Raw genomic sequence first — 21,023 nt, 5'->3', positions numbered from 1 at the left:
CACACAGAACAACACGGCAAATTCATTTGGTGAAAGGTTGCTGACAGCTGATTGCATTGCGGTTGTGTGATTCAACGCAAATGTCACTAAATTGATTTAAACCATACAGCAGTTTCATATGGCGCACAGCCAGCTGACAAGGAGAACCGAACAGTTTGTTTCTGCCAAAATATTTCCTCGTGAGACAGTGACAAACTAATCCAAATGTTCATTTATCAGAGTTCAGCGCTGACAATGCACTACTTATACAACAGAGATGACTGTTCCTTCCCTTCAATCATTTCTTTTAATTTTCCTCATCAATGGTCAGATCGGGATGGAAAATAGCATGAATTAAACATAATACAAACAAGAAAAACAAAACTTTTTTTTCAGATTACCCTGTTGTATTTATTGCTGATTGTTATTTGTGGTTATTTCTTTCTGTAACCATTCTACACAGCCCTAAAACGGTGTGTTCTGGCATCCGCACTTCAACTTCGCAGCCTTTCAGATCAGGACTCCACCCTCTGGGCCTTATTTAGTCCACTCCAATAGTCACTCTTTGCTGACTGACTGTGTTATTTCTATCTCTTGCAACTTTGACACCATGGACTGACTTTAACTTGACTTTTTGGTCTGATCTTTAACAGGTGATTCAATTAGCTTTCACTGTTCCAGGTTTTCACGGCACAACTGTCATGACCACATGACTTCACAACAGTATATTTGTGACACTTATGTTTTTAAAGTAGAAATAAAAGAAAAAATAATAATTAAATAGCTTTTACTTTGTTGATTGCATGTTTTGTCTATTTTTTTAAAGATGAATTACACTAACAACACAACATGTATGTGGAGAGAGTCCATAACTGTATACGTTGAAGTGTCAGCTCGACAAATACTGATTCTGGATTATTCATAACATTTTTAAATGTCACAATTATGGTCAATACTGACTATATCACAACAACCCTTGCCTTAATATAACTACATTCATTTGAACACTACAGCAGATTACAACTTTAAGGAGCTTGTGTACTTTGGCAACTTTTAAAATGTGACTTTCTATTTAAGTCAGATGTGGTCATAGTTGGAAGCTACACTAGAGGGGAAAAAAACACCTAAAATGAATGTGAATTCTCTTTACTAACTAAAAAGTTACTGCTTTTGTGACTATTTGCGGTTTGCAGCCAAGATTGATTTCTGTCAGATAATGGCTTCTTCCCATATGTTGCATAAGGTTGATTTTCATGTTAAATGTATGTCATGTTGTGCTAAAATAGTTGCTTGATTGTGATTTGAAACATTATGCATCCTTTTTTAAGTTTATCTGTGGGGTATTGCATGTGTCACTTTTTTTTTTTACTGCTGTTATCAACTGTCAAATTTAAATGAATTTAGCACCTCATTGGAAAACAGTCACATAACATGAAATAAGAAGCAGATAAATATGTAAACACATGACAAACATTTTTCTGTCATTTTGATTAAACAGATTAGATTTTTAAGTTGATATGCACCTTGAGTCAGGCCATAGAAAAAAGGAGGATTTAAAATACAAGCTCATCTTTGAATAGCTTTTTTCTAACGGACAGCAATATGACATTTTGACAGTGTTCTCATAATTCTGATAATCACTTCTTGAGAAACATGGTCTGATCCTAATTTAAAGATCTTAAATTTAAAGTATTATCAGTATTGGATTTTGTGGTTGATGCAAACACCGATTTTAAGGGAATAAGAAATTTCAATATCAATATACATGTCAGAAAGAACAGTTACGAGGTCATTGTTTATTACCTTTGATAGAAATGTAGTCGAGACACTGATGGACTCCACAGCACCATCTGCTCAGCTGTGATATGGACTCAGCTACATGTGCTGCAGACAGTGGACAAACTGTATAATAACATCATTTCTAAATCGTCTCAACTGTTAAAAACACATTTTTTTCATATCAATAGATATCTGATGAGCCAATCTGACAGCATAATCTGACAAATATATCAGTTGGGCTCTAACTGAAATGCCTTAAAAACGCATTTCTGTAAAATAATCAGCTACTGAGGTAACAGTCTGACCTAAAAGAAAACTTGATTGGCTTATAAATGTATCAGAAATTTTTCAAATTGAAGTTTCAACTTTGTATTTTATTCATTCTCAAAGCTGACTCTCTTCTAAGAAGCACATACAGCATGAACTTTAGTTTCTCATTGGTTTGTCACGAGTCTCAGTAATAAAAAATAAAGGAAACTCTGTCTGTTTGACTCGGTCTGTAATTTGAAGTACTGACTGTGACATCTCCTTTTGCCTGTCACCTTATGCATGGCACTAGTTTTGCTCGTTTTTCTTTCATTTCACTGAGTTCTAGTTATTATCTGAAGCGGTACTGAATACGAACAATATGAATACACACTTTTAGGCAAAGAATAGGAGGGAAAGTGAAAACTACCTAAATCACTTCAAGATTTTAACACATTTTTCAGAAAGTTTCCACATTGCTTTAGTTTTCACTGACTGAAACAAAGTCATCAGTGCATAAATTACATATTCTATTTTTCCTTTCCATCGCTTAATCTTCCCATGATGTAAACATGTCATGAATCCCTAATACATCTATTTAACTTTCTATGTAGCTGTGGAGGTGATGTTCCTCGTGCGATGGTACATCAAAAGCTGAACAAATGCAGAGGAAACACTGTGGCTATAATTAGCACATAGCTATACTTTCCTAGCTATATTTAAATTCGTTTTACATTCATTATAAATATATGGTGCAATGGTTATCACTGTTTGCTCATGGCAAGAAGGTTTTTAATTCAAACCTGTCAGAGCTTTTCTGTGTGTATGTTCTCCTTGTGTCACATGCATTAATGGTGGGTTAACTGACTGTGAGCTTGAATGTTTGTCTGTTTGTAATAGCCAAGCGATGGACTGGAGACTCTGCCTCTGGGATTTTCTCTTATTTATCTATTCATTCATCCATAAGGTTGCTAAGGAGAACAATCAGAGAAGTCTATTAGCACAGCAACAGAACCCTGCTTCCCTTGTGTTATCCTCAAACTGGACAGGACAATTTGTCTTCGATTGATTTATTCTTTACCTCCTTATTTCTCCAAAGAACGAAGTTCAAAAGAAACAAGTCCACATTTAGCAGTTTCCAAATAATTTAGATAATTTAGGTCTGATGAGACAAAATGCTTCTGAGCTACAAAATCTTCCACTGGAACATGGTGGATAAAATTGCTTACTAAATGCCATTAAATCCTTCACATCTGACAGATCACAGACCCACACTGCATTTCCATGGTGTTTATTGCACTAATCTTCAGCATCACATGTTTTGTTACAGCTAAAGTCCAAAATAGGCTACTGAGTAAAATTACAACATAAATCTCTCCATTAATTTCCGAGAAACCTTTAGATATGTTATTAAAACACCCCACTGCCCTGTTTTTGAACTAGTCCATCAGGGTGATTTAAATTTCACCTGACATCAGAGATTAACCCACAGAGAGAGAACAACAAATCATTTTGTCAAAAGTTGTGTTCTTTCCTTTCAGCAGTTTAGCTTTTTTTTAGGCTTCACAAAGTCACAGATGTCTCTTTTCTCTACAAGTGGACAGATTTTAGTACTGTTGAATCCTGCTGACAAATTAATCCCGAACACGGCATTATTATATCACCCTGAATTAGGTCCAAGCAATTAATACACCACTTTAAAAGGTAAAAACACACAAACATTGCAAAAGTTCATTATTCTCCAGCTGGTGATAGTTAGAAAATGCTGCAGAACCCATCAGCATCACTCTGACCTGGACTCAAACCAAACCTAAAATAAAACAGCGCCCTCCTCTGCTGTGATGCAGCAACTTCCTCAAATAATCTGCCAAATTTGCTGCCCACTAGTGTTAAGAGGAGGGAAATATACAGTGAGCTGAATCAACACTAGAACCACTGACAGGTGAAGTGAATAACATTGATATTGTGATCAAAATCCAAAGTTCTGCTGGTAAACTTTCGGTTGTGGCATTCATGTGGATGTCACTTCATCACCACCTAAACACAAACCAGATCAATGGTGGCCCCTCCACGCAATTCATTCACCCAAAGGATTCACTGCTGACATCCTAGTACCCAGAACCCCCAAGAGTTTCCATGTTTGTGGCCCAACAGAGCTGCTTGATTGCAAAAAATGGGGCAAAAACAATTTTAAACAGGTGGTTTCAAAGTCCCCCCACAACCCACTAAAAATCCAGTTCACCTTATTAACATGTCCATGTAGTGTCTTCTACATGCTAGAAGACAACTAAGTAAAACTGGCAGTTAACACCATTTATGAGCATTTCCGGTCTCAAAAATACAGATTCAGACCTCCAGGGTTTCACATACAACGCAAGTAAGAAACCATTTCTGTCAGCTTGGTGAGTGGGCTTTTTTCAGAATTATTTCCCTTTCATCGAGTCCAATTCTGATTGGAACATGTAGGACTGAATTACTACAATGTTACCATTTGCTTTTGTGTAGTGCAGAGTAGCACAGTCACAGGTGAGCTGGTGAGCAAGAGTTGCAGCGATTGGGGAGGTAGAGGCAGGGACTGGTGCAGAATTAAAACTAAGCTTCTTTAAGGCAGGAAAGGATTATTTTCAAGACAAAAATCAAAGTATTCAACTTTGACACACGGAGCTAAGGTTTTCTGGGTAAGAGCAATGGCTGGAGAGGAGCTGTAATGTTGTGGCTGATTGGTTTAAATAGTGTGTGTGTGTGTGTGTGTGTGTGTGTGTGTGTGTGTGTGTGTGTGTGTGTGTGTGTGTGTGTGTGTGTGTGTGTGTGTGTAGTAACTGCAAAGAAAATCCACTTCCTCTCCTCATATTTAGGAGTGGCGCAATGACATGGCTTCCTGTCTTTGCTGAGGAGATTAAGAACTTCTCATCTGTTCTCTGATAGTATGAAAAGACACAGCTGTAAATGGAAGTGCTGTAGATCAGCCACCATAAATAACTGAGGTTATGCCAATGATGCCTGTACCAGAGTTAAACATAAAAGCCTCTGATGGTTTTGTTGATAGGTAGGTTTATCACTTTGTGGTGGAGACCAGATGGTAGACGATTCCCCAGTGCAACCCCAAACATCAATAAACTGTTAAGTCGCCACCCAAAAAAAAAACCCATCAAGAATCCCCCCCCCCCCCCCCGCCCAACAGGTTGTATATTGATTATTGTACAATGGTGTAACGCTCTAATTCAAAGTATGTATTCAGCAAATTTTGCTTTCCCAACACATTTGTAAGAAGCTAAGTCAAAGCCTCCGCATAATGCCAAAAAAAGGGAGAATTATATCACTGTATTTTCATGTAGGTTTGTGTAAGAAAAAGATTAAATTACAGAATGGATTCTAAAATTAGGCTCTGTAAATATCTGAATGGTGCTGAAAAACTTTCAAATACAAAAAAGAAGAGCATATAGCCTCAGGGTCTTCATTAGTGTTGTTTAATATTCTCACTTATTAAAAGTTGTACCAATAAATTACCTTTCATCTGATGTATTTTTTAATGCTCACTTGTCTCATCTGAAGTTTGAAGCTCACAAAGGACAAAGAAAAAAAAATGTGGACAGCATCTGTAGAGTGATTCTTTTTGTTTTCCCTTGAGCTACTCTTAAATGGAGGCATGTGGTTTTTGAATATTATACTACTCTGTGTACAGAAATCACAGCTTAATTGATGTGGTCCACCTTGTAGGTTATTTTTGTATACATTTTGACTTTTGGTTTGCTGCTGCTTCATCTTCTGACCTGAACTTCATCATCATGTTCTCCTTTCTGCTGCCAGCCTCTGAAAATCTCACAAGATGGTGCTGTTCTCCTCAAGCTCTCATTTCTCTGCATCCCTGCAGGCCCTGTGCTGTGCATCGTCACTGCTGCAGATTAATGCGTTTTGCAAAGAAGCCAACTCGACAGACACAGTTTTCTTTTTTGAGATATTTATTCTTAAAAATGACTCGAGATCTTGGAATTGCTTCACATGTGTCAGCTCTGACGTGGGCTTTTCTTTCAACCGCCTCCCACGTAGCAGTAGAGAATTCATGCAGCTGTGTGGTATGCCATCAACGCTCTACGGTGATCCTACTAGTTTAAAGCTTTGTCACAGAGAAATCAAAAGCTGCAATGACTTTTCAATATATTGATATGGATAATAATTGCATAGGATAATAGCCATGCTGTACAATACACATAATTATAAAATATGTTAGAATGATTAGTACAGATTTCCTAAAGTAGGTTTATACAGTTTTTCATTATTGTCAACATTTAAGTGCATCATATAATATGAATAGTCTTTATATTAATGGTGATCTGATACATAGTTATAGTGATTTAATACATACAGTACATACAGTAAAGTAAATCTTAATCAAATTTAGAGGGACATTGCAAAGCCCTTAAAATGTAATAGATATAATCTGATAAAATGAATAAATGGTATGCAGCGGAATGATGAAACTGTACACACCTGTCATACCAGATTATGGTGATATTTTCTTTTACATTGCCGAGTTTTGTTTTTCCTCTAGAACACACAGTACAGATTTATCTACATGAAGCCACTCTCAGAAAAGAACAAAAAAAAAGCCATTTCTGTGTCAAACAGAAGGTCAACATCTTGCATGCATTACTTCAGAAGTAGTAAAAATGTTAAATTAGTGGATAAGAGGGGAAAAAAATCAGAAACGTCAACAACTGCATGCAGCAACAATGGATATAATGTTAACAATTCCATAATGATTCGAGTACCTCCTGACCTCACACCCTCACCAATAAAATCATAAGGCATGCCTCATCTAATTCCTCCACAACCATACTTTTAATGGCAGATACATCATGTTAACAACTGGTATGAAGTCCCTTCCTTTTTACCTTCATATGGTCAATACATGTGTAGTGAGACCTGAAAATAAAGAGAAAATTCAGCTCATTAACCCAGTTTGACAGTAGGCTCACGACATGCAGGTTTATTCTGGAGGACAAGAGCTTTCAGTGGCAATTTCATACAGCAGATGATCTTGTGCTTGTGGCCACAGGGTTGTAATACATATTTATTGTCAGGCTTCTTCTTAATAATTTAATACTTACTCAGCAGACAGGCTGCTCAGTTTGTATTCCTCTGGCGCAGATTCTTGTCTTTGTGGTTGTTGGTTGAATTAGTTTTCCTTTAGCAGGGAGAAAATGACACAATTAGTTCACATCTCAACTGTTGATTTACAAGAGCAGAGAGAGTTAATGCATTTAAATCGCCGATTAGTTGAAATAATCAGATTCCAATTAGTGTTAAATTATTATAACCATTTATCAAATAAAAACAAGTTTGTCTTTCTGTTTCATGACATTTTATTGCAAACACATCTGGCAGCTGATCAAGACAATTACCCAGTTTGAAGAAACCTTTTAGTATCTGCACTTTTGTGACGTAAAATGTTTTACTTTAAATGAAAGACTAATTCAATTTGAAAACACGAAGCGCAGTAGTTGATTGATGCCCTCATTACTGCGTCACGGTTACTGCTGAACAATCCATTAAATCAGTTATGAAAACAATATTAGTGTGCATTAAGCGGCTGATTGTATGTGCAAACATTTTGTATTATTATTGTGGAAGACCACAATACACTCGGGTCAACTTTAAAAATAGTTTTACTCGTTTTACTATAAGCTGCCTTTGTAGCAATCCTAAACATATCACAAATAATCAACACAGAATAATGTAGTTATATGCAGATATAAGGACATTATTGCTGTTTTTACTACTTGTCTTGTGAAGACATCTTATGATGACCAACATTTACTTTACTATCTGTATAGACAGCAGAGTTACAATTATTTACAAATACACAAATTTAAAAAAAAAAAAACTGCTTACAACTATAGTGTTCTAAACTATTTCTTCAAAGATTAAACAGTGCTCATAACTGTGAAATAGAAGGGCTAAAAGTAAGTGTGTTAGAACATCATGAGCAGAGCTTTCCTACTCAGAACAATGCAGCAGCCTGTCAGTCACAGCAGGAATGTCCTAACTTGACTTTTGGATATTTTTCTACGATGAATCTGACATCTAAACACTGCAGCACGACACTCACAGTTCTTGAGATTTGGGGACTAGCCCACAGTGAGTCCCACAGACTGTCAGGAGTAGATACAGCATCATAATCTACGACAAAACACTTTACCAACCTAAACAAAAAGAAGGTAGCGAAGCTGAAATATTACTTACATTGGTCCAGCTAGGTCATCATCTGAGGCAGCAAGGGAAAATATGGAGAAATGAAGACCAAAAAATAAAACAATCGCAAGGAAGTTGCACACGTTGATGAAGTGACAAGTGTTTAGGTGTAGCTGTGACTAACACATGGTACACTTGGCCATGAGGGTTTCTATGGTTCATCTGTATTATATGTGCAGACTGTAATGGAATGAAAACGCAGCCTGGATGAGGTAATAGTGAATAGGCTGCCATGCCGAAGGAAAACCACCTCATGAGATAACTCACAAACACACGGGATGCAGTTTAACATCACATTAAAAAGGCATGAACAAGTGAGAACACTTACAGGCAAAATTGAAATCTAAAAAATACTGTTGTCATGCACAGACAAGCAGCGCTCACAAAGAACATCTGTCCACTTAAAGAAATTACTGAGAAGCATCGTAATTAGCTCTCAACTGTGGGAAACAATTCAGTGAAGCAGTGTGTAACAGTAACAGTGAGGAAAGACTGATTAACACAACATTTTTAAGTCTTCACAGTGACTTGCATGCCAATCACTGCCGCTGTAACTATTAATGTGATGCAGTTACGTGGAGTTATTGTTTTGTAAAAGAAAACCATTAAAAAAACATTCTGGACTGCACTTGCACATGTTGAACATAGAGGGAAGCTTAAACAGAACTGTTTACTGAGCTGTGAACTGGAAGGAGATGAAGCTGAATGCTTATTGAAATTCACGAGACATGCAAAGTCTTACCACTTACCACAAACATGGTTTGGGTTATGCAATTTGGAAAAAGGGGAGGATGGGAGATATTACAACAAGCTGTTAAAATATTAAATAACCAAAGCTAACCCATTTCATAGAAACGCATATATATATATATATATATATATATATAATATGAATTATTAACAATGCACGCAAGCATTTGCTGTGTGAGTCACACAATCTACAGTCATTTAAATTGCATCTGAAATACTAAGAAGATTCTCAAGGTGACTTTAAACACCCTCGGATTCTGCAACAGTGCATTTCTGACAAAGTAATGAACCATAATGACATTATATTCCTGTACAGTGACTAAGTGTCGGTGAAAGTCACTGACGGCTCTGAGCTGTCAGTCATTCACTGCATGCTGCATCTAATCAGCGTGTGACGACATCAAAATTCTGTTTGAAAGGAAAAGGTTGCCCAAATACCATTAATGCATGATTTATGATAGAAGCTTGATTCTGGAAAATGAAGCACTCAGTAGTATCAGGAAATCGCAGGATAGCAAAACCCAGGTTGTGTCTCTAAATAACGGGTCTCATGGTTAAGCTTGCAGGAGCTCGGGGACGCCACAAGGTCCCTAGAAAGTCATTAATAATTGAAATTATTCACCTCCGCAACACTGCAGCATCATATTTCTCATTAATATTAAATGCATGAGACTGTCCTGACAAGGTGCGACCTCCTGCAACAGTGTCCGCCAATTGGGTCGACCTCCCCAGACTGAATTATTGAACGCAGGCACAGCACAGTGTCTGGTGACCCTGCTGGTGTTTCTGGTGAAGGAACTGTGCCTCCTTTGACATTCGGTGCCCAACTCCACACTAATTAGGGCTTTTTGGGTACAAAATGCAGGAATTTGTACAAAATCTTAAACCAATGCCTCCCTAAATAAATCAAAAGCAGTGGACTAATGAGGCAGTCATTGAACCATCGCTGGTGACTCACCGTCTTGTAAATCTTCGGGCTTCTTGCGCTTCTCATAAATGACGATGATGACAACCAGGATGATGATCTCAGCCAAAACCCCCAGCAGAGGCCACAGGGGGGCCAAGTGGCTGCGGACCCTCAACACGATCTTCTCGTCGCGGCTGCCGAGCATGTTGGTGGCGTTGCAGTGGTACTCGCCTGGATCCAAGCTGATGTCCAGGTTGGCGATGTGGAGCTCGGTGTAGTTGTCTCTGCTGCTGACGAAGAAGCGCCCGGTCGAGTTGTCGATTTCCTATCGGGAGAGGACAGACAAATCACTAAAATTATGCGGAAGACTTCACGGTGTAGCAGCGGTTACATGGACAGAGTGGCTCATGAAGTTTGAAAGCATCAGCATATAACATAGTTTAATATATAGGTCAAGCACTTTAACAGCTTATCTCTATTGTTTTGTTTTTTTTGCATATTTCACTGTTTTTTCAGTGTTTTCATTCTCTCTACTTAGGGTTTAACCTCATTTTAAACATTCAAAGCTGGTTGAAATATAGCACAGTCCATGCAAGATTTTAAATTTGGTGCAATCATGCAGGCGTAAAGAAATTTTCTGTTTGAGTTTGAGTATCTACAGTTAGTCAGCTTAAGTAAGGAATTGCAAAGGATCCCCAAGAACACACTGTGCATTACAATTACTGCTGTTAGATGTCAGCTTAAGCCAAAGTGGATTTTCACCTCTTTACCGTCGGTGCTCTCAACGTCTCCCTTCTGCTTTAGGCAGCTAGTGAATGAACTAGTAGATGGACCGAGATGAAATTTACTCATCAATGACCAGCTACTGTACATATCATCCTATTATGGTGAGATCAGACCCCTAAAGTTTTAACATTTTTCAACAGAATTCATGATATTTGAACAGCCAGAATAATGGTGAATGCAGTTTTGTATATCACAAAATTAGGTCAGCTTGTCTCACAGCGACTGCATCCCAAGGAGAAAACTTGTGAATATTAAACTGATAAAAAAAATCATACCCTAAAATTGCCATTGTCGAATTTGCGCCAGGTCCAGACAGGGTGAGGATAGCCGACAGACTTGCAGTAGAGTAAAGCACGCTGGCCCTCGTTCTTATTCTCACTGCGCTTGTGGCCTATAATCTCAGGAGCAGCTATAAAGAAAGAAGACATCAAAGATCCAGTGTTGAAATAGAAAGAAAAAGGTCTGTGCTAATTACTCAATATGACCTTTTCATTTTCAAGGAGTTTGCACAATAAAAGATGAAACTATAAATAAGCAAAGAACAAAAGAGCACAGTAACATGGAAATGCAACAGACTGGGGGTACCATTTCACTTATTGTATTTGAATACCGTCCCTTGTACAGCAGGTTAAGTCCTTCATCATTAATGTCAAATGCAGTTTTGACTTTCACATTGTCAGAAAACTGCATTTTAATTTTAACTAAGACTTAAATATTGCTGCCTTCAATGTAAAATAAAGCATACATTGTTACTAACAGTTTCCAAATGTAAACTCAAATTAACTTATATTTGAGAGCAGGTTCTGACTATGAAAACTAAATATAAAAAAAACAGCTTTTCCATTTTCTTTATATACTCACAGAACTCCCATAGTGGTATGCGTTTGCAGACTGGATTATTGCGTATACATTTGTGGAAAACGTTTGGAATTACATTTTAAAATTTACACCATCATATCATTTCAATATAGTCCCCTGCAGGCTTCCATGTAATACAGCACAGTGGATATATAAAAGAACTAAAGTCACAGTAAAAGAGCGAAACATACATAGAATTTTGTGCCTTTTTTGTGCCTATCCAATCCAAAAAATATGTGTTAGTAATACTGAGTAAAATCGGTGTGAACAGAAGTGAAAATGTGAACATCAAGTATTTATTCCAATCTATCAGGATGATGTGTTTCAATACAACATCAGGCTTTATGGATCATTCAGTGTATTTTTTATATGACAAAACCGCCTGTAACAGGAATAGATTGAAACGCTCCATAAAGTAAAAATCCAATTTGCCTCCATAGCTTTGCATGTGTGACAGCAGAAAAGGCTGACCAGATTTTACCGTTGAGACATAATCCCTTGCCATCACACAAACAAGACACCATCTGCTGCCACTGAGCCAGGCACTGGCTACATGGAGGTGTCAAGGGCGCCGGCTGCCCCTGAGCAGCCAGCAGAGCCGTTTGAAATCACAGGTCCTCACATGACAGGGATGCTACAGCTCAAGGCCGTTTTTATTGGTGGCGTCTCTAATGTGGCCTTGACACAGCAAACATGCCTGCAGCTCACAAATCAACACCTACATTTAACCTCGATGGTGGCGTTGGCCGGAGGAGCCACGTCGAAGGTGTAGACACACATGTACACACCAGCGTCATCTCCTCTTGGTCTGTGTAGCCTGCGGATCAGAAACACACCTCAAGTGAACCCATTCCAGGCTGCCAAGCTGCCACTCACTCACACACAAGTTGCACAGTTTTGCTGCTGCAGCTACGTACTTGTACTCGGTGTTCCTGTTGGTGCTGCGTGTCTCCGAGATCTCCTCCCCGTTCTTCATCCAGAAGCTCTCCTGGTGGGCACTGTGGGCGCTGGTCAGGTTGCACTGCAGCATGAGACTATCACCTTCCACAGGAAGCGTGGCGTGTTCAGAGGCAGTGATTGACGGCTCTGTAACAGAGACGTACCTTAGCTACAACTGAAGTAATGCTCGCCGGGTGTCGTGGGTGAGGGTGTGCTGGAAGATGTAAACAACAATTTGCAAAAGGTTCAGCCAGACATCACAGCCAACCACTCTTTATACAATATAACAGGAATAGAGTTGGAAAGTGGGTGGAACTATTTTGGGCATTCTGAAGAAGAAGTCCATTCATTTTCTGGCTCCGATGGACCAGAAACGCTCTCAATTTAGTTACAAATATAAAAGGTTTTATAATGCAACATGCAGATTAAATGAAGTAATTTACAGATGATTTCTGAAATCAGTATTGCGTTTTGTCTCAGATGGAACAATTTTGTGTTCTCAGTTTCCTGCACCTCTTCTCAGCATCTTTGGACTCCATTGTTCATGTTTACTGCTCTAATTAGAGCCACGCTGACTGGAGAAAAAAAAAAAAAAAAAAAAAAGATTTCTGAAACCAGAGTTGAATAATGTTCATAACACAAATTAATGGTTTGGGTACTTTAGCTGATGTTTTTCTGTTCAGGAACACTGAGGATTCTCCTTTTATTAAAAAAAGAGCCTCTGAATACAGTAAAATTAAAATGTTAACATTTCTATCACAGCCTCGCTTTACAATTATTTTTTCCCCCCCAATTAGTTTTCATAAAGCACATTAATTCAATTTATGCTAAACTCAATCTTCAAACTGTATTTTTACAGCAAAGAACAATAGAACTGATTTAAGTCAAGGTCCATCCTTGGCTCTCTTATAATTAAAGGAAACAAAATAGAGCAGAATGTGCTTGAGGTTGAAATGTAACCATATGTTTCACTTGAATTAGCTTTTAAATAATGCAGACCTTAATTGGAGAGCAGATACACGGTTTAATCCTGATTATCTACATCTTCTTTGCACATGTAGACATCAATGTGAACCTTTTAATCTGTAGTCACAGCCTTAAACACTGATTTGCCTAACACACATATACAGCTAAGTGTCCTATTTTTCTAATAATACAGGTGATACTGGCTCATGAGTTGGCCAAATATAAATAGTTTGACACCTTATGATAATGTTGTATAGTCAGCTTTATGAGTACATTATCCAAAATATCACCTAATTGGGCAAAATTTTTATCATAAATATGAATTTGGTCTTAACATAAGCAAGCACTAATATTACCAAACATCCGATGGCAGCTTTTGATACTCTGCTCCGTGCTGCAGAAACATTTGGTCAGAACTAACCAAAATATTAAGATTCAACACCCAAGCTCATTAGCAACAGGTTTGCATTTCCATTCAGATTCTTTACATTTCAGGTTCTTATTTGTAATAAATGATACACCTGTGTTGTAAGAACTCTGTGTCAAAAAGCACACACACAGGATTGTTTAGTTCTGGTGTGCAAGACGCAAATAAAGTCAGCACTGATATGAAATAATGATACAATATATTGACTATTAATTGAGGCGATACTGAATACTGGAAAACTTTCTGTAGGTTAGTGCAACTAGTGTGCAAAACTAAACATCTTAAAACACATGACAAAAAAAAGCTTATGACAAGAAGAAGAGAAATATTAAAATGAAACATTATGATTAATTCAGGGAAATGATAAGAAAAGGAAAAGAGAAATAAAATACAGAGGAAATGATGGAAACCTGGACTCTAAAAGGCGCTACAGCTCGAAGGATGCACTGAGCTAAGGGATGCCAAATACTACTCTGCCTGCAAAAGATAACATGAGGGCGAGATGATGGTGCGTTTCTTCATTTTCCAGGTCTGCAGGGGAGGATGGCACCTACGGAGGAAGCTAGCGGTCCTCTGGAGAGGTTTGGAGGGAGGCTGAATCACACTGGGGGAGGGACGCTCTACACCGACCACTCACTCTGCAGCACCGTTATAGTGGCCTGAGCACGGATCCAGGTGGTGGCCGGATTTTGGTGGAGGTCGTTGCGTCGCGGGTCATTGCTGGCTCTGCACTCGTAGGTCCCGGCATCGTCCAGTGTGAGGTACGACACCCCCAACACGCTCACCGCGTTCAGGCCGTACGCCGTGCTGATGGCCACCCGCCGCTTACGGGCGCCGTCCCACAGCTGCCTGAAAGAGTCGGCCCGGTTGATCTCAGAGTACCACCACTGGATCTCTGGCGTGGGGGTACCCACCACGTCACAGTACAGCTCAAAGGTGTCGCCTGTGAGTTTAGTCTCGGAAAGAGGCGACTTCACAAAACCCGCTGGTGGTGGTTTAAGAGGGCAGCACGTCCAGAGGCAAGAAGGGAAAAAAAAAGAAAGGAAAAGAGGTGCAGGATGGAAAGGCAAGAAAATAGCAGGTTAAATTAAAAAGGGAGCAGGATAGGAAAAGAAAAAAAACATTATGCAAAACAATGTAGACAGACAAATTATATTGAAATAAAACAAAAAGATGAAGCATCGATTCACCAATTGCTTATTTTTCGGTTAATTACGTTTTTGATCATTAAAAGATGTACTCAAGTTGACATATTCAAATTATGGCTGCAAATAATTAATATTTTATATCCTTAATTACTGCTGCAATAATTAATCAATTAGTTGCACTACTAGACAATTATTTGTCTAATTAATTGGTTTGGCAATGCTTTTTAAAAAGCAGCAATTCTCTGATTATAGCTTCTTCAATTTGAATATCTTCTTGTTTCTTTACTCCTCTCTGGCAGTAATTTGAATATCTTTGGGTTGAAGACTAAACAAGACATTTGAGGATATCATATCTGGCTTTGGGAAACACCGATCAACATTTTTTACCGTTTTCAGACAGATCATAGCTCAAAAAAAGAATTAAATAAGAGAATAATCTGGTTGCAGCCCTATTTTTATATACTGTACCATTTCTCAATTAATAGGCTGTTTTGGAATTTTTTTTTTTTTTTTTTTTTTTTTTAAACAATGTCCCAGAGCAAAATGTGTTGTCTTGAAATTGTCTGTCCAACCAACCTGCTGAAGAAGAAAGAAAGCAAGCAACAGATGTTCACAGGTGAGTAGCGTTAACTGGCAAATGACAACTGTCAACAGCTGCAGATGATATATATATATTTTTTGATTGGCATTTCACTTAATTGTCTAATCATTTCAGCTCTAATACACGACACAAAACCGTCTTATGTTGCATGATGTAAAACAAAAAAATGCTGAAATGAACACCAAACTGTGAGGAGCGATCTGATCGGTGATTTGGTGGGAGAAAGACGACCTCAGATCTGCCGGAGCCATTATTGCTGCTATTCCTGGGAAGCTTTAATTCAATTCTTCCGGGACGTCCCTGCAAGGCTGCTCTCACTTGGTTTTGTCCAATTAATGACATTCTATAAATTTGTGTCTGGCTCGTACAGCGATACCATCCAGAAGTCCTCCACGTGACCTTGTCATTCTCAGGATGTCTTTGTCTGTATAATGAAAACATCAATGTTGCTCGGAAAAGCTTGTTCACATAATGATTCAATAACGGGACAGCCGTGAAGTCTGCTGTTAATTTTCCCCGACTGAAATGTCTCCCTTTCTGAAATAAGTGGATGTGAAACAATTGATCATGGCGGCAGCGAGAGAGGCGGAGGAGGAGGACGGAGGGCTGTAGTCATAAGCGTGGTCTATAGGCACTGTGGAGAGCATGAGATCGAGGAGATTTATAGAAGCTGCAGCTCTGGTCTCTGGGGAGCGTGTGGGCGCATGGTGATAGACCCCCTCCGTTTCCATAGAAGCACTCCACGACAACAAAGTAGGAAGAGGAAGAGTCGGCCAACCAGATCAGGCAGACCACCACAACACAGACAATCACGTTTCTTTTATTTTTTCTTCTTAGCTGAGATCATAAATCCCTGCTGCTGTACAGCCCACAACCGACTCCTCATGATCAGCTCATACACGGTGGGAACATATAGATTCCTGCGCGCATAAGAACCAGTAAATAATATTACCGAAAACCAACACCTCAGCTTTTACCACAGAACTGCTGAGAGACAGAGCCTGCCACCTCCGGTACTCTGAATGCGTCCAAAGTGCTGAGCCACTGAAATGAACATGTCTGAACGACGTCATCCACGTCAAGCTGATGTTCAGTTTAGTCCTGGCATGTGGGGATGTGTGGCTCAAGGAGAAGAGGGATCTTAGAACAGTTTTTCTTTCAATTAATCATTTGGTCAGTGCCTGGTATGGTGACATAAAACATAAAGTGACATCTTTAAACTACGTGTTTGGTCAAAAAAATCCAAAGATATTCAGTTTATTAGAATAAAAGCAAATTCAATTTATTTATTTTATTTTCTGGTTTATTTAGTCGGGACAGTGCATACTAATGGACAGTACATACATGATGTAATGTAAATATGCCGGAATTAGCATGCATGCTAAATCATTTTAGCATCTGGACGGATACTGATTATAATTTTTTCTTTCCTTGACATTTTCTTTTGATGAACTATTCAATTAACTGAGTTCAGTTCTACAATCAGTGCTACACTTTTTCATTAATAATCAGTGCAGATCGTTAAACATATTCTGAATCTGAGCCATAAATAACAGCTATTTTCATCAACAGTGAATCATTTTTTATTAATAATTTTTAAAAACACAGCGTACATGCAGTATTAACCAATCTCTTGATTCATTCTCTATTAATGTGCCAACAGACCCCATTTAAAAGAAATAAAATCCTGCTCTTCTTATGATGATTGGGAATATTTGTAGTTTCTTATGACAGCATTTCCTCAGAATCTGAACACTTGGTTCATATTATGCAATCTTTCTGTTTCAAGTCTAAATATCTGTAAAGCCCCAGTTTGTTTTTCCTTGTTTTGTTTGTTTAAAGTTTTACCCCAGATCTGATCTGTGTGCTTTAGTTGTTTTCCTGGTAAATATGAGGGAAACTGTGCCATATGCAGGCCGTTTATCACTGAATAAAACCACACCAGTACGATACTGCATTTGAAATGTTCTGTGTAAATAGATCAGTCTTTTTCTATAATCAAACGATTATTTGGCGTCTAAAATATCAGAATACAATGAAACAACACACAAACAACGCATGTTTAAGCTCACAAACAGGCCAGGAGTAAGGGATGAGAGGCTAAATCTAGAACATTTTAACCACATAATTATAGTAAATAGGTAAACATCAACACTGCTGCTCCAGAATCACAGACTGCAACTTTAATCAGTCATCAGAACAGCTGGTGATCCATCATCCCTGCTCCAATGCGACCTTTTTTTAAAGTCCAATATGTCAGAAAGCTTCATCTAAAAGAAAAATGACTGTATAACTGCATCCTCATTTTAAAGTCTACATTTCTTTACTATCACGCCTCAAAGTTTCAGTGAGGCCCGTTCAGCATCCGCTTTTCACTCGCATCCTGTCAGAGCAGCTAACGTGATGTTTAAACCACAAAATGGAAAGTAAACGTGTCATTTCTAAAACCTCAGCAGTCCACTTTATAACACCACTGGAGGACCGATTCAAAATGTATGCCAATTTCTGGCTGATTAGTCAAACCGCACATCCAACAGCACAACCTGACAACAGATGGCCTCGAACAGTCATGAGTGTTTCCTTGCAGATATTTTCTCTGGATCTTCTGATGAATCCGTTTAAAATGAAGTAATTCTGGCCACGGTCCCAGTTAATGTACCAACACGTATAAAGCAGCTAGCGGGATGGTAAATTAATATTCAGAAAGCAGGAGAACAAGTACAGAAAGTCCACACAGCTCACATTTACACAAACAAAAAGGTTTCAGTATTTTAACACTCACAAGTTTAGCGATATTTTCACAAATTCATGTATTAAAATGAGTCAATCAATTCCTTCCCTGCAGTCAGATACATAAAAAATTATTTTATGAATTGATTTAAAAGACTGATTGTTCCAGGGGTTTGATGTTTTACATGCAGGTCACCTGGGAGCTTCAGGAAGAGCTGAGCGATAACGAATGACACTACTTTTACAAGAACAATTCCCAGCAGAGACCGTCTTTGATGTTAAATATAACCGAAATGCAAATTAGAGCGGGCATGATTTATCCATTAAATAACTGACAGAAAATAATGTGGATAATCAATCCTTTGTTTTATGTGCTCCTTAGCTCAATATCTTTGGGTTTTAGGGTTGTTTTCAAACACAATAAGCAACACAAGGATGTCATCTTGGGCCCTAGGAAACTGCGAAGAGCATTTTCTTTTCCTTTGAACCTTTTTCTGACCAAACAATGAATGACCAAACTGAGAAAATGGTTTTCAGTGCTGAACACAGCAATTAAAATCATTCATATTTATAGCCCTGCTGAAATTACACAGCCAAGATGATATTTAAAGCTCATTTCAAGCTTTATGTGTTTAATATGTCTCACTGGATGAACACCGACTGTATTACTTGCAATAAAATTCCCCAATACACATCTTTCCTTACCGTTCAATTTTACATACTGCGCTCAGTAAATCTTGAAACCTCTTTTCTGACAGATCTACAGTCTTGTCACTGTCAGTCTGTCAAACTAACCTAGCTGGGCAAAGAAATCAGAACAACCAGATGATATAATATACACACTAATCCAACGGCACACTATAGCGTCCTCTGAAACAGTCACTGAAAACCAGCAAAGGAAATAAGATCACACTTCATGCCTCCCTGTCAGATAAAAAGCCATTACTTCTAACCAAAACTCTGAGCTTTATTTGCTATAGCCGTGACTGAGGGAGAGCTGCTGTGAGTGGGTGTATAGGAGGAGACGTGTAATGCAGTCCTACACATGGTCCACTCCAGGGAAGGCCGGAGCTGAATACATTCTCACACAACGCTCGCAGGGATGCACAGTTGCAGTACCCACCAGCAGAAACAGCTGACGGAGGGGGGTCTAATCTGTGTCGGTGGGAGACCAGATTTATGAGCCGGGGGTCATCTGGACTAGTAGAAACTGGCGCTGAGGAATCAATGCCACTCTGCAGTGCGGTGCAGCACATCTCCAGCAAGGAGTTAACAGATCCAGTGTTGCAGGAGGAGGACAGTGAAGCCATGGTTCCCAGTGCAGCATCCCCGCTCTAAAAATAGAAGCATGCAGCAAAATGGACTGATGCTATTTACAGAGCCGCACTTCTGAGGTCCTACATCTAATTACACAGGCCTACATGTCTCCTGCAGGGAGAGCTCAGCCTCTAGGAGAGGAGCTGGAGATGCACTGCTGGATTCCTCAACCGGATCCTCACATATCTGAGCAGACCCGAGCGTGACAGCAGGTTGAGTGACTGAGTGTGTGTGTGTGGGCATCTCAGAGGAAAACACAGCACATTCTGAACTGAAATTTATGCATATTTCTGCCCGTCCTTGCCGACTGCGAGGCTCATGTTGCGACTCAGTATTCAGCTCCACACTTCAAAGGACATTTTAGGGACGTCGCACAGGCTCTCCGTGTGGCCCACTTCAGCTACACCGGCTGGAGCTTGTTAATAAACTGCTGAACCTTCATTTCCAAACGCTCTGCAAACAAATAAAACAGCTTCATTCGACGAGCAGGCGTCTCTAGTTACACTGAGGGATTATCTAATGAGGTTTGACTGCTGGAGAGCCACGGCGCTCTTAATAACACACGAGTCCTCAAATGTTTCATTTAAAAATGTCCCCAAATGCTTCAATTTAAAACCGCATTCTCTCTATGATGGTGTGTTTTTCTGTAAGGAGAGCCGCTGTTTCCTACCGTATTGGGAAGACACCGACTGCAGCATCAGCGCCCCGAGTATCGCCACCGAGAAGGACATGACTGCAGCTCTTCGTTTGCCAGGTATCATCTTCGGAGACGCCGGACGGAAAATGCCGGTGGGCGACGGCTAATGTGACCTGAGCGGGTTATGGTGGTGCTGCGGGGCGGATTGGCCGAGGCTGGCACCTCCAGACGCTCCGGTCGAGTCGCAGAGAGGCGGGGAAGTGTCGCTAGGTGGACCAGCGGGAGCCGACAGCGCTACTGCTGGATACCTGTACAGCTCTGCCGTCAGCCCGGTGCAGCGGGGGAACCACCTTTTTTTTTAACCATCAGTTCGCTCCCAAATCCCGCGAGATCTTGGAGGAGCTCAGCGACAAGCCGGCACATCAAACGGCGTCCAATCACAAAGTGGAGCACGAACCAATTATATGGAAACAATGGACAAGATGGACGCTATTAATTTTGTGAGGCAGGTTTTGTCAAAGACATTTAGAATTAGTATTGATTTACACCTAAATTAACCCATGGTTCAGGGACATAATTAAAAAAATATTGTATTGCTATACTGGGAGGGCACAAGTATTGGAATGCGCCCACCTCCCCAAAATATATTAACATCCATCCATCCATTATCTCCCATCTCCTCTGCAACATTTTCCACCTCC

At 39.4% G+C, this 21,023-nt stretch overlaps 1 protein-coding gene across 3 annotated transcripts; it reads right to left on the bottom strand.

Annotated features, from left to right (window-relative positions):
• Nucleotides 1-5,945: 5,945 nt before the first annotated feature.
• On the bottom strand, nucleotides 5,946-20,706 carry LOC110950387 (neuroplastin-like). Of its 3 annotated transcripts, none has more exons than XM_051951941.1 (8): nucleotides 20,356-20,706; nucleotides 12,475-12,643; nucleotides 12,280-12,374; nucleotides 10,975-11,108; nucleotides 8,999-10,238; nucleotides 8,248-8,269; nucleotides 7,113-7,189; nucleotides 5,946-6,927 (listed from the first exon to the last, which is right to left on the bottom strand). In XM_051951941.1, the coding sequence occupies exons 1-5, from the start codon at nucleotides 20,444-20,446 to the stop codon at nucleotides 9,939-9,941; spliced, it is 789 nt and encodes a 262-aa protein (XP_051807901.1). In that variant the 5' UTR covers nucleotides 20,447-20,706; the 3' UTR covers nucleotides 5,946-6,927; nucleotides 7,113-7,189; nucleotides 8,248-8,269; nucleotides 8,999-9,938. The 3 variants fall into 3 exon arrangements, with proteins under 3 accessions (XP_051807901.1, XP_051807900.1, XP_051807899.1); XM_051951940.1 differs by having other exon boundaries at nucleotides 9,006-10,238; XM_051951939.1 differs by having other exon boundaries at nucleotides 8,248-10,238.
• Nucleotides 20,707-21,023: the final 317 nt, after the last annotated feature.

The sequence above is a fragment of the Acanthochromis polyacanthus genome, chromosome 8 (assembly GCF_021347895.1).
Source record: "Acanthochromis polyacanthus isolate Apoly-LR-REF ecotype Palm Island chromosome 8, KAUST_Apoly_ChrSc, whole genome shotgun sequence".
NCBI lineage: Eukaryota > Metazoa > Chordata > Actinopteri > Pomacentridae > Acanthochromis > Acanthochromis polyacanthus.
This window is presented reverse-complemented; position numbering and strand designations above follow the sequence as displayed.

What these genes read in the sequence shown, in the direction of transcription:
- LOC110950387 (XM_051951939.1), bottom strand. Translation starts at nt 20,446, where the DNA reads ATGATACCTGGCAAACGAAGAGCTGCAGTCATGTCCTTCTCGGTGGCG. An exon ending in GTCGGTGTCTTCCCAATACG is followed by an intron (nt 12,644 to 20,355) that starts GTAGGAAACAGC and finishes TCTCTGTTACAG; the next exon opens with AGCCGTCAATCACTGCCTCT. An exon ending in CGCCACCATCGAGGTTAAAT is followed by an intron (nt 11,109 to 12,279) that starts GTAGGTGTTGAT and finishes CTTTCTTTATAG; the next exon opens with CTGCTCCTGAGATTATAGGC.